General features: G+C 36.6%; 1 protein-coding gene across 10 annotated transcripts in view; it reads right to left on the bottom strand.

The window, feature by feature from the left end:
• Positions 1-14,191, bottom strand: part of CTNND2 (catenin delta 2) — a 667,938-nt gene that overhangs the window by 160,845 nt on the left and 492,902 nt on the right. For all 10 annotated transcript variants that reach the window (XM_072924313.1, XM_072924314.1, XM_072924306.1 and 7 more), the window contains one exon: positions 12,306-12,438. In XM_072924313.1, coding sequence (XP_072780414.1) covers positions 12,306-12,438 — 133 coding nt within the window. The remainder of the gene's footprint in view (positions 1-12,305; positions 12,439-14,191) is intronic.

The raw sequence follows: 14,191 nt of genomic DNA, 5'->3' as shown, positions 1-14,191 counted from the left end.
TCTTATTTCTGTTACTGAGTACAGATTTTTTTTCCCTGTGTCTCTTAAGGTACCTCTAGATCTTGTGATCTATGTCTGGGGTTGACAGAGGGTCAAAACCATTTTCTGAGCAGGAGGAGACTCAAAACCATGTTCTAAAATTGCCCTGAGAAGGAATGAATAAATGTGTTGCTTTCTCAGCCAGTAAGCCTTAATGTATTCTGCTCTGTGACACATTTTGTTTTTCGAGCTTGGTAGGAAGGCTATACCTATTATAAATCAAAGTTTTCATGTGATCTGAGATTTCACAAAAAGAAAAAAAAAAATCCCTGGGTAGACATGAGTTACCTGTAATTGTAAAGCACTTTAATACTTCCCAAAACCATTACATTTGAAGGACAACACAAGTATTCTACTCTAATCGTGAAGGGCTAGTGGGATCTTCCAAATAACTCTTCTAACTGCAAGCAGAGAGCTGACCTTTAGTGCTTGTCTGACTGAGAAGGCATCAGAAAAGCAATTTTCAATCCCACTGTTGAAAGCAATATCTCCTAAAATTAACAGATTGGCACTGACCTACATTATAAACTGAGGAACACATAAATATGGTAAAATACACACATGTCAAAGCCCTCAATAGGTATTGTAACTACTTGATATTGATTCAGGGTCTTTGTTTTTCAAAAAATGCACAATGCTAAAGAGGGTTCAGCAGTATGTACTTCATAGACAGTGCAATAGCAATATTAATTTAGGATGCAAAGACATTGGCATTACTCAACCAATCAACTGATTTAATACTGTCTGACATTAAATGAAAAATTATGATTAACACCAACGGTTTGGATCATTTACTTCCTGGTATTTAAAAATTATTAAGTATCTATTTGAGAATGAAGGTTTACATTTATTATTGATGAAAAGAACTGACATATATACTTCAACTAAAAACATGCTGGTATTCTTATAACCAGATGCCTAGTGAAGTATAATAAGATAAAGAAAATCCAATTTTTTTAAATGTGAAGCAAAAGCAAATTTTTTAGAGATAGCAGTATGTAATTTCTTCAAAGATTTTAACAGCAATAGAGGACATCACCTCAATAATGTACGAAAATTTCTGAAGCTGTAGTTCACTCTATTCAGTTAAGGATAAATGGTAGTCAATGTGAACACAAATAGGAACAAGATGGTCACCAGTAAGACCAAAGAATTTTTTTTTCAGTCATTTAAGCCCAAACAACAAAACAACTCTGACATTTCAGCTCTAATTGGAAATTCAAGAAGTTCCTTTTTTGATGCTTGACTGTAGTTATCTCAGTTTTCCTCACAGAATTAACAAAAGGTCTCTTCTCAGATTAAAACTACATTTACAGTTTATTATGTTGAGCATCATACATGATGATCTCTATTCACAGGATATTCTATACTGTGATTTGAATGTGAGGTGTTCTCTTCTTATAAATTATGCATTATCCTTCAAAGAATCTCTCAGTCACATAAGAATTTTCTGTCCTGAAGTCTTTTGGGAGCAAGCTACTCCCTCAAGAGCTAATGAACACATTTTAACAACATCCCTCCTTGGTAGGAAGTTTTGCTAATAGGACTCCATGCCCATAGAATTTAAATTCTTGTCTAAGTTCACAAAGGCAGGCTATGACCTGCAGTTTAAGAGTTTCAGTGAAGCAGAAAGCTGCACTGCAGAATCTTTCCCCAATCTCCCCGTTTACATGAGTTTTATAAATTAAGTAAAAGTCAGCACAAGTAAACACCTGCCTCATAGCTAACACACTTTATATTACCCACGGATCAACATGCAAAATTTTGTATATATATATATATATGTGTGTGTGTGTGTATTAAATAATAAATGAGTGTGTGTGTGTGCACATAAGTACATATCTAAATATGTACTGGTTTCAAGGTGGCATTTCTGTTTTAGAGCCTTAGGTCTTCTTATGACTCTACAAACCCGTGCCTTCTGCTGCCACCATTCTCAGTAGCTTACTATCAGCCATCTCTTTGTATTTTTAAACACATTTTGAAGATTAACTGGTGGTCTTTACCTTAAAAGTTTGGCAGGTCTTTTTGGTAGGACTATGATTTTCCTTATTGAAATAATTTTGCTGCCAACCTTTTTAGTAGAGATATGTTGAGAAAGCACCACATTACAGATCTTGATATCAATCTAGGTGATTTAATTTCTATATATAGTGTGCAAAGTCTTACTATGGCTTGCTGGATGATGAGAACAGTAATAAAAAATATGCTCTACAATAGGAAAGTGATCCTCTGCATTCACATATCAGCCTAATAAATCAGAGAAGTAATTGGCAGGAGAGTTATGAATAGAAAGAAATCCATGGTATACAGAGTAGAGCACTTTACTGCTTGAAAAAGCTGCAAATGTATTTATTACCCATTCAAAATGTCATACTGCCTATGTCAAATGGCATTGTCTTTCAGTGAATTACCCTTCTTTCCCTACAATTGAATATTTTCAAATACAAAAGATAAAGCTCTTGTAAATGTTTTGATACAACTACAACATGCTTTCCTCAGACCAGTGGAGAGAGGAACAGTACAGTGTAATGCTCTTTCTGTGTCTGCTGCATACACAGAGGCATTAATCTTGCACAAATAATACTGCTTTTTTTTCCCCTCTTCTAATTGCATGAAAAGCATTTTCACCAGATATTCACATCTGAATTTTTTTGCTTATCAAATTCATTGCCTGAAATTCTCTTCTAGGTGCTTATTCTGGCTGGCCAGAGATGAAAAAGATAGAAACCTTTAGCCAGTATTCCCATCTCCAGAGGATTAGAAGACAAGAACTGGCCCCAGAAATCTGCCACTACTTTGTTATGCAATCTTCAGTTAACTTCAGAACTTAATATCCTAAATCTGCCTTTACCCCTTATAAGCAAATGTTACTCCTGCGGGGCTTGTCATTAATCCATTTATTGAACAAATGGAACATTTTCCTACTCTTAAATCAAGTGAAATATATGCCAGGTACACAATAAATCATTATTATAATTCAGGCACAGTATCTTGATGATGAAATCAAGAATAACTCTGGTTTAATGATCCCAGAGTATAAAATGCCACTTTAGTGCTACAGAAAGCAGATATTATGGGGACGCAGCACAGCACTCAGTGACAATCATTAATACTCAATCAGTGTAAGGACTGTACACAAAATAGAGATGCACCCCTCTCATCAGTAAAGAGAAATATCATTAAGTGGTATTGTGTAAGTAAGATGGCAAAACTAAATGCAGAAATGCATTCACAATTGCTTTTGAAAGCAAGACTGTCAGCGTAAGATTTAAACACCAGATAGAAGGTACACTTTTATGCTTTTTTCCTGGGAAAAAAGTGAAAAGGCCTACTACTTTATCATTTTTTCTGGAAGTTACTACCAAAATAAAGACAATATATTAGCAAGAAAATATTAGAGTGATATACTTCCATAAATATTCTTTAGTAACTCAATGTTGGTCTCTAGACTAAGAAACATAATTACAATACTTTAAGTGAAATGAGTGAAACTGGATTTTTATTAGCACTGTAATTAAGAACACTCATATTTAGATAGTCTTAACAGAGTTAACATAGACTATTGTGTCAAGACCAATGTAGCCATTTCTGCCTCACCTGTTCTAGTCAATATTAAAGAGGAAAAATTTTCAGCCACAGGCTTGTGATATATGCAAAACTGAAAGAGGAGAGAGGGTATCAGGGAGATGGCCCAGAGCAGACATATGAGACACTTCAAACTGGCACTGTAGTTACTGAAATGCTCTCATATAAACTCCCTTGTACACCTGTCAATGGAGAAGAACTTGAAGCGCAGGTATCACTGCTTTGCTCAGGAGAAACAAATCATTTATATCAGCCTGTCTTAACGGAGAAAGAATTCAAGCTACTGACTACTGGAATGAATAAAATAGAAGGGAGCAGAGTGATCACAAGTGATTATTTAGTGCAGAAGATGGGATCAAAAAAAAAAAAAAAAAGAAGAAGAATGTGAAAACCAAGTAGCAGTAGTACAAAACAAGGGCTACTCTACTACTAAATTTTCTAAAAAATTTCTGTGGAAAGCAAGTGCGACAAGCCATAGTGTATCCAAGTGATGGGATTTTGATCATATGAGAATAAAAGGACATACTATCGATTTCAAACAAAAAGTAGACTCATTTTTCAGCTGTCTCAGGTGTTTTAGAGGTCTTCTAATAGGACAGGGGAAAAGATATCTTCAGCCCACTTCAAATTAGTGAGACTGCAAGAATACCACAAGATGCACAATGCCAGGCAAACTGCCTCCCCATAAAAAGTGATGGAATAGGAAATTCCTTGTTTTGCTGTGACAAATTAATTCCTTGGTTTGCTTTCCTAGTGTGTGTAGCTTTTGCCCTCCTCATTAAACTGCCTTTATCACATCATTTGAGTTTTTTCACTTTTACTTTTCACTTTTTTCACTCCTCCGTCCCACTGTGGGAAAGTGAGCGAGTGGCTGCGTGGGGTTTAGCTGCTGGTTGGGGTCAAGCCATGACAAAGGAACAGCCCTCACAAATGTTTTCATCCTGAAGCCGCGTAGGAGTTGATATTGACAGGTTGTTGCCAACTTAGAACTCTTAGGAAGAATAAAAGGAAATAATAACAACAACAACAACAACAATAACAATAATAATAATAATAAAAAAAATAACATCTCCATTTACAAGAGTGCCCATCATCATGCAGGACTAAAAATGGACCACGGGTTTGAAACTTAGTCAAATGCTTTCACTATAAACCCTTTTTATTTCAAGCACGTTTATGTGTACAGCTTTTACTTAACATGTTCATTATTTGTGACAGTCTCACACATTTACCCCTTTCTCTTCTCTGTCTGAAGATAATGAAACATAAATATGTGAGGGTTTTTTTTCATGTCACAGCATAATAGGACTGTATTTGAGCCACAGGTATGCTTTGGTTTTGTAATTAGCAACTGCCCAGTTGACCAAATGTCATTTAGTAATTACTCAAAGTTACTTCTCATGTAAGGTACATACAGTACACCAGAAATACTGTAACAGTGCAGCCTCTCTTGGCTGAAATACATTCTTTAAGTAGTGCAAAAGCTCTTTGGAAAGCTAACATTAAAATATAAATAAATTTTGAGGTAGAATGAAAAATGGCATTTCTCATGCTAAAGAACAAAACCCTTGATCATAATGGGACAAGAAGTAATCATATATCTATTTGTATGCCTTGTCTTCCTTGTCTTACTGTGAAGAGTGAGATTCCCTGGTGTTGTTGATGGTTCTGAGTGGAAGTTACACCTAACTTTCTCTCAGTGTAAAATCATATCCTTGATAACAAGATGCCAAGAGTCGAAAGCCTTGTTGCAGCAACTATTTCTACAATGCAAACTAAGACAATTTACAAAAGACAAATCAAAGGATCATTTCCAAAAATGCTTTGAGAGTGAAGTATAAAAAGCCCCAAACAAGCAGTATTTTGTCTTTGAATATTTGACAGTAAATAATCCATCAATAAAATCTCCCACCTTCTACTGCAAAACTGTATACCATCTGTTGATTGACTTCTTAGAAAACAAACCAGAGGTCAGTAAGAACCTGAAAGGTAAGTCTTGTAAAATCATCAATGAGGCTTTAGGAAAAAAAAAAAAAAAATCAAAGACTGTTTCTGGGTCTGCCACTGGGTGCTGCTTTACTCCATTTAAATAATTCCTACCAGTAAAAACTACACAGAAAGTGTATTGAAAATGGATTGCTTGATGTCTGCCTGCAGAGATGAATACAGCTGCCCAGGGAATAGGGGCACAGACCCAAACTGTACTGCAGTAATCCAAACACCGGTAAGCAAAAGCATGAACATCTTAGTGTTCATTTTAGTAACCAGGTGCAGGCAAGCATCTTTTAATATCAAAAATCATCACTACAATAGGAAATTCCTTGTGAAGCCATTGGGAGAAGTAATTTCTCAAATTTTGAGATTTTACCCATAGAGCTATTTTAAAATATTAAAATTATGGTTATCAAAGTACTAACAAAATGTTTATGACCAAACAGGGAAGTAAAATTTCTCAAAAGGTATACAGGTGTTGTCTGCACTAAAATGCACTCTCAACAAATGCTGTAGAGTCTCTCTGCAATTACTACGTTACTTTTCAGTATCACCTGTGAAATACTTCTTTCATTTAAATGAAATACTATGTCTATATCTTCTTGTATGCAGAGATTAAAGGAATTCTCATAATGTGTTCAATGGAAAACTGACCGGGGTACAAGTCTTTAACTGAAGAAATTTTAGAAGTAAAAGGAGAAGAGCAAGGCTATGTATGAGGAGGTGAATCCAGAACTATAATTCTTATGCAAACACATAGGGAAAAAAAAGAACATAAAGTCATTGTGTTAGAAAAGAGCTTTAAGATCATCAAGTCCAACCATTAACCCAGCATTGCCAAATCCACCACCAAACTATATCCCCTAAGTGCCACATCTACATGACCAGCCCCTTAGCAGCTCTGCTGCCCTTCTCTAGACATGCTCCAGCAGTTTGATGTCCTGGCAGTGAGGGGCCAATGCCTGGACTCAGGTGCAGCCTCACCAGTGCTGAGTACAGGGGGACAATCATTGCCCTGCTCCTGCTGGCCGCACTATTGCTGGTACAGGCCAGTATGCCACTGACCTGGGCACACGCTGGGTCATGTTAAGCTGCTATTGACCAGCACCATGTATATGGGTCCTTTCCTGCTGGGCAGCATTCCAGCTTTTCCAGTAACCCTCTTCCCCAGGCCTTCAGCATAGTAAGATAATCTGTTTTATCTGACTATCCTTATGGAAACAGAGGGGAATCTTGCAGAACACTGTAAAATTCAAATCAAGGTACCCTCTGAGGATGATGTGAGCACTTCCAATCACCCTTCCGGATCCTTCAAATACTATGAAGATTTCTGTCAGTCAGCATGTCTAAAAGCAACATTATGGACTGTTTCTCCATCACCCAATACTAAGTGCAAGTATTCCCTGGGAGAAAACCATGCTAGAAGCAGGCATGTATGTATCCTTGATCGTCAGGAATCTAATAGTGCAATGGATGACATCAAAGTTACTAGAACTATGAGTATCATAAAGAAGATAAACAAGAGACTAACGAAGTTCATGTCCACTGCCTGATATGTGAACAAGTAGGGTACTGTGCTGAAAGGGTGCTGGGCACAGTCTAAAGAACCCACAGAAGAAGATGTAGAAACACCTTTAGTTTAATGACAAAATGAATGTGAATGATGGGCTTCAGCAAGATGGGAAAATAGATGCTTTCAGCGTGCAGTCACCCAGTTTTTACAACTCCATGTGATAGTGTCTGGACTGATCCTTTTCTTCTGAAGAGAGTTTATAGAAATGCTCTCCAGAATAAAGAGGACACTGTCCAATTCAGCAGTATTTATTAAGGATGCAAGGGAAGGCTTCAGGCAGGACAGTGCAGCAGTTGCAGTTCTTTTATTTGGCATCTTTGAATTATTTTCCTGAGACGAGAATCTCAAGTGTTGTGACTTTGCTGGCAAAAAATAATTTCCTAGCTTGAGGAAGGGAATCATTGGTGCCAAAACCCCCGAGTGACCTGTTACACCTCTGTAGCTGATGGCAGGCTGCCATTTTCCGTGAGAGCAAAATGGTGTTGGCTTGTGAAACTGCACAATTCAATCCTTTTATATGGTGACCTCATACAAAGGAGGAAAATATCATTATAGGAAGAAAAAAAAATGCTATGGAAGAATGAATCCTGTGTTTAATAGAATGTGCTCTTTTAAAGAAATGTTCTCCGCAGAGTATTTTAAAACGCTTCTCCTTTGCTATATCCCCTGTCTGTTCCTTCTTGGCATCCAGGAGCAGCTACTCTGGCTCTGCTCACAATCTCACCATTGTGGGTCTTAAAGTCTCTCCTGAGGAGAAAAATGCCATCTGAAAGGGTCTTCTTGTGCTCTTCTGCCTGATAGGCTTTTCATTTGCTTTCAAATATCTGATCAAAACTTCTTCCCTCCTTCCCTTCATTCTTCACTGTCACCAGTGAAAGAATAATTTATATAAGAACTTACTGAAGTATTCTGAGATTCTCAATTCTGGAATTATTATGCCTAACTGTAATGGGCTGCCTGGCAATTTTTGCAATCTTTAGACTTTTGCCCCGCTATGTTCCCTTCTACAATGTGTCACCTTCAGTGGTGATTGGTCACTTTCAAAAGGAGATGAAAAATCTAACTATCAAACAATAGTAAAAATAATCCAATTTCTTCAACTGAATTCTAATGTCTGCTGCACCACATAAGCACCCAGGATAGGAAATAAAATAAAGGTAGAGAATGAGAAACACTACTGAGAACATGTATAGCACCTGCCTTGCAGTCAGCAAGACTCAAGGAGACTCAGGAGTAGCATTTCTGAAAAATTTTCAGATTAGAGCAGCAGTTACAACTGTACTTTGAAATAAAGACTTGCACTGAATGGTTTTGAGCAGCATAGAAGCGGCAGCATCTGCAAGAATAATGCCACCATCTTTATCAATAGCCATTGTTTATTGCATTTACCTATTGCTGTTCTGCTGTGATTACGGCTGACAAGGGAAAAATAGAAATTCTTCCAGAAATATAAAACCTAATTCACTCCAGAAACTGGGTTTATTCTGTGAGAAAAAAAAATTACCTCTGATAACCTTAGCATCCAGACTGGGACACCTTCACATAAACAGTTACCAACTTTGAAGTATCACCAGTGTACAAAGTACACTGAAGTACTTTAAGATAGAGAAGGGGATTTGCAGACCTCATTGCTACATAAGACTAAGTGGGACATTTACACTGATGCAGCAATAAAAGCACATTTCCAGTGACATCACCAAATTCATAAGCACAGCTATGATCAATGTGCTCTAGAAATAACACCTACCATAAAGAAAATGGTCAGGAAGGGAAAACTAGCTCTACTTTCCCTAGCCATGCATTCAACATTTTTGACGAAGCATCTTTTTCTCAGATGTTTTCTGGAGAGCATTTCCACTTCCTTTTCTTGAGGGGAGGGTTCAGAAGAAGCAAGAGGTAGTGTTCCACACTTCAGCCACAGAAATTGAAATATTGTAGAAGATAAAAGCATAATGGTAAAACTATAAAAGACACTAGGAATCTCAGAAATGCATATAGTCACAGCTGCTATTTTCTATTTCTGTCTAAATTTTATGTGACACTCTTCCACAAAAGGAATATAAGGTATGCTTTTGTCCTACCAAGTACATGAGGAGAAATTTTATACATATCCCACTAATTTATGAGAGTAGGACAAGTCTGACACTATACAAAAACAAAACTGGAAGACCAAAAGAATGGTCAGGTTCAGAGGACAGATCATTAATCATCTTTTTGGGTAGGTGATGCAGTATAAATCATGTTTAAAAGAATAATTAAAAAAAAATGTATTTCAGGACAGTTATTTCCAGAAACTCCGGATGGAATAGCCATTAATTGCAGTGTTAGAATTAGATGCTCAATAGTGACAAAGGTAAGAGAACTTTTTTCCCTGTCAGGTAACTCCAGAGTTAAAACTTTAACAACTGCATTACATTTAAAATTCAATACAACCAGATAAACAAACTAAATTGTTGTACAATATTATTCTTTCCGTGCATGCATGATCAAGTGTACATTAAAGACTAGCACTTAAAAAATTATCCAGTGAATTCCATTTGCCTTTTCCTCAGTGCCTGAGAGGCACACAAAATAGCAGCAGCTATTCTTTACTTACACATATTTATGTTTGTCCTTTCTCTAGGATTTGAAAGACCACCAAGATAGTTTCTTATCTTTAGCCCAAGTCCTTTGCTATATTAAAGCTAGGTATTTTGTCAAAGAGCAGTTTTCTCTGCTTCAAAAGAATTTTTTTGATTTTTATTTTGCTCTGTAATCTCAATAAGAGATTGTAAGGAAAATCCTTACAATTTATGTATCCTGGTGCTTTTTTCCTTGTGTCAGAGCTGGCAAGATTCCTTGCAATCATGTGCAGCAGGACTGGAATGCTGCAATCATGAAGAAGGAATTCAGTATTAAATGTGGTCATTCTCAGACAGAGGAGAACTGGCCACAACACACTTTGCAGAAAAGCATACTTTGCAGAAAAGAGAATTTTGGTATCAGTTTCTATTATTTAGGTGTTAATTCAACTCATAATTCAGACACATCCTTAACAGTTATCACAGGAGTTGTCCTGGGCAGGTTTAAAAGGACTGCTCAACTTCCTCTGTCTAGATATATACCTTATGAAGAACCTGAGATAACTGTTGTGTTATCTGCTTATCAACAGGATTATGAACTCTCACAAAAAGGCTCCTTGAGAAACTGATTCAGTGGAAGGTCGAGCAGGCCCTAGGCACACTACTGAGCCATTTGGGTAAACCCTGATCCCAACAAGAAAACACAGAAACTGTTTCAAGTGCTCTGCTGAGGCATGACCTAAACACAACAGGACTTATAACAGAGGTTGCTATATAGATAGATAGAGACAGAGATAAAATAGTTTGATAATGTTGGGTGCTTAAAGCTGAAAAGCTCCACAAAGCATTAGGAAAGTATACAATACGTCCCATTATTTTGTTGTCTCAAAAAAATCCAAAGTACCAGAAATTTGAAAGTATATTCTTAGATGAGCTGTTTTAAGAAAGATACTTTGGTTTGCTTCCATAGCAGTTTATGTAATTACATAGTGAGGGGTATATAAAAGTCCCGAATAAAACAAGTGAAATGGGGGAATCCTTGTTTTATCTGCTATCCTTTCTCACAGAAGAAGCTCATTACACTGCATAGTGCTCTACTGCTGTATTTAGCTACCTTCACCCTTCCAGCTCATGAGCCTGAAGCTTACAAAGGCTGATGTTCAAAGGCTGCTGGGATGGGTGACATCGACGACCAGACACCTTTTCTCCTATATGGTTAGCAACAGAAATGAAACCATCTCCCTCAAATGGGACAGCTACTTGAGGGGTCTCAATCTATGGCTAACAGGAGACAACAGAGATTGTGCAATGAGTAAATGGATCTAATAATTTACCTGCCTATCTCAGAGATTTATCAGTTCTTTTACTGATAAACTTATTTCTGAATACTTATTTCTGAACTTATTTCTCTCGAGTACAGAGAGAGCATGCAGTCAAAATTTTCAGTGATATCTGTACCAGAGTTCTCGTCTCCACTGCACAAACATTCCTCACTTTACATTCATGCAAATATTTTTTTTTTACTATATCTAAGATGTTTGAAGTGATGTTTACAACCAGTGCAGTTCTGCCAATGCCAGCAGACTACATGCTTACTCACTAAGGAATTTCCTGAGCATGAAAAAGCTGCAAGGGAAGGTTCTATAGTGGGACAGATCCATGGAGTGGGTTGTGCTGAGGGTGAGGAAGATGAAATACTGGCAAGTCAGCATCACTGCACAGCTCCTGACAAATAAGCAGTAGCAGATCTTGATCTCAGTTTACCTTTACATGCCAGGCTAAAATGGGCCAGGCACAGATTTATGTGCACACCACATGTACCTGATTAGCAGCGTCTCTGAGAGGGCCAGGGGAAGCAGCTGGGGCTGGTAACAGCTTCACTCATTCAATTTTAATTGACTGCTGTGTATTTGTCAGATCCCTCAGAGCTGCCTCCCTTCTGTTTAACTTGTGCCAAAAGCTGTGCTGGTCCGATTAACCACAGGGAACAAACAAGAAAGAAGTACCTGTCAGCTGCAGGTACAGAACAAGCTCTATACTGATGTCTAAATTACATTTTAGATACAATCTGCACTGAATTCCAAGATCATAGACAAATGAGCACCATTCAAGCTGCAAACACAGCCAAATTAAACCTATTTATACAATTATGCATTAAAGGATGATTTGATTTAGAAATTTCTTAATTTTCATATTCCGTGTTTGTATTTAGTGTCTAGATGCCTCTCAAAGAACCCTAAGGAAATGCCCATGTGTTTCACAGAGATCAAGACTACACCACTAGCTGATTACTGAACAACTATGATACAGTGTTTAAATGGTATGCAATCAATCAAACTATTCCAAAGAAAATGCACAATGATTTACAACAGTATTTTATGCATTTTTTTCATTTTGTAACAGTAACAAATGACTTAAGTGAAAGCTTTAGTAAAATAGTCCAGGCATGTATCTATGATGACTCTTTTAAGTTTTTTAAAGCACACATAAATAATTGTTGATGATAAATAGCAGACAGCAACAGTGCTAGAAAAAGAGTTTATAAATCTTACCTCTGCTTTTATTTTATTGTCTCCAAAACAGAGGTGTTGTAAGTAGGCTGCAGCATTTGACTGTACTGAGGGAAATTGATGCTGTAACATCTGTATAACTTCTGGAAGCTCTGGATCCCGCCATCCAAACTCTCTGTGCGAAAGCAAATATAAAAGATTCATCAAAAGATCTGCTATTAGTGGATAAATGTGCCAACACTTAGGTCAACAAAGAAGACAGAAATGTCTAAATAAAATATTTTTTGTCCAATTATTATCAAAGCGAACATTAAAATCAAATATGAACCTATTTGGCATTTTAAACTGTACTCCTCTGGAAAAAGAATTATAGAAAGTATAACCAGAAGAAGTAACATTGTGGAATTAGTTCTTTAATTGATTAAGTTTTCTAAATAAAAAGGCTATATGAAATCTTAATATAAGAAAAGAAAGAAAATACATGCTCATATCACCACAAATGGTTTGCTATGAAATGCTAATTTGTAAAAAAGTAGTTTTTACTTATTGCTATCTCTATGCAATACCAATTGCTATCTTACGTTGAAAGCAATGACCAATTCTGTCTTTTGTTTGGGGTTTTTTTTTTTCCCAGATACAGTCAACGTAAAACTCTTACATATTTCTGGCCCTACTTGAGCACTCAAGTCTTTGCACTTTACTTTAATCCTACAAAATATGAAATGCCATTAGCATCACATAAAAGAATGAATTCAAGGATGCTGAACAAGTCCCGGTATGTATTATCCAGCTTCCAGACCTGAACTTAAAATAAATCTGTCACTTTGGGTGAATTTTTCCCCTCTGGGTTTACGTATAAAATCATTAATGGAAATGGCTTTGGACTTCGTGTCCCTAAAACCAGAGATACACACAGCCTCTCTACATGATATACTTAGTTATCATATGCCTGTTCCCCAAGAGCTTATTTTTTGTGCCATATAAATTAGTGGTACATTTTTAAGCTAAAAGAGGGAAATTAGGGAAATTACAAAAAAGAGGTAACTTACAAAAGAGTTCTCTGTTGCTGTTACTATGATCATTGTCAAAAAAAAAAAAAACAAAAACCCTGGTAGACCTGTTTCACACTCCAGCTATAATATTTGGACAAAATAATCCTGATCACCAGTCTCCTTCCTAAATTATAAGGACTTTTCTGCACTGAGGCCAAGTATATGTCACTAGAGGAATTCACAGCATCTCTCCAATCTGTCCCAAGCACACTTTAAATACAACAATTCTCCACAACAGTTCAGGGAAGGAAGACTTATTTTACAGAATGAATTGCTACAGAAAAGAGGGATTGTCTGTTTTCTTCTCATACGTGATGTTTGTCAGATTGAGAGTTGTCACTACAGTTATATCTTTATGGAGATTCAGAATATGAATATGAGATATAAAAAAACACTCAGAATTTCATTGGTTATTTGTCCTCTGACAAAATATAAGTTAATTCACAAATATTAGAATTCACATTAAACATTTAATACAAAGAAACCATAAAGATGTAGTAATAAATCACATATGGACTATTTGAATTAATTTTTAGATAACACAGACTGTTGGAAATCTCTGCAAGAGACATCTTCATAGGTTCAAGAAGATTTTAACATTTAATTGATATTTAGAGAAGTTAGAGAACATTGTAAAAGGTATCAGGAAAGGCTACAAACATCAGTAGCCGAAGATTGTGAACATCAGACTTCCAGCTTACCATGACTGTCAACTGGTGAAAAGGAAGTGATTCACTGGGTGCACTTTTTTTATGTTTGAATTGCTAGAGATCATAGAAACAATGTTATCTGACAGGATAGCTTCCTCTTACATTTGTTTCTTTCGATAAACAATATTAACACTTCTCAACAGGTTCTTCAAACCTATTAGACCTG

Source organism: Taeniopygia guttata, chromosome 2, assembly GCF_048771995.1.
Source record: "Taeniopygia guttata chromosome 2, bTaeGut7.mat, whole genome shotgun sequence".
NCBI lineage: Eukaryota > Metazoa > Chordata > Aves > Passeriformes > Estrildidae > Taeniopygia > Taeniopygia guttata.
Note: the sequence above shows the minus strand (reverse complement) of the source record. Positions and strands in the feature narration are given on the sequence as shown.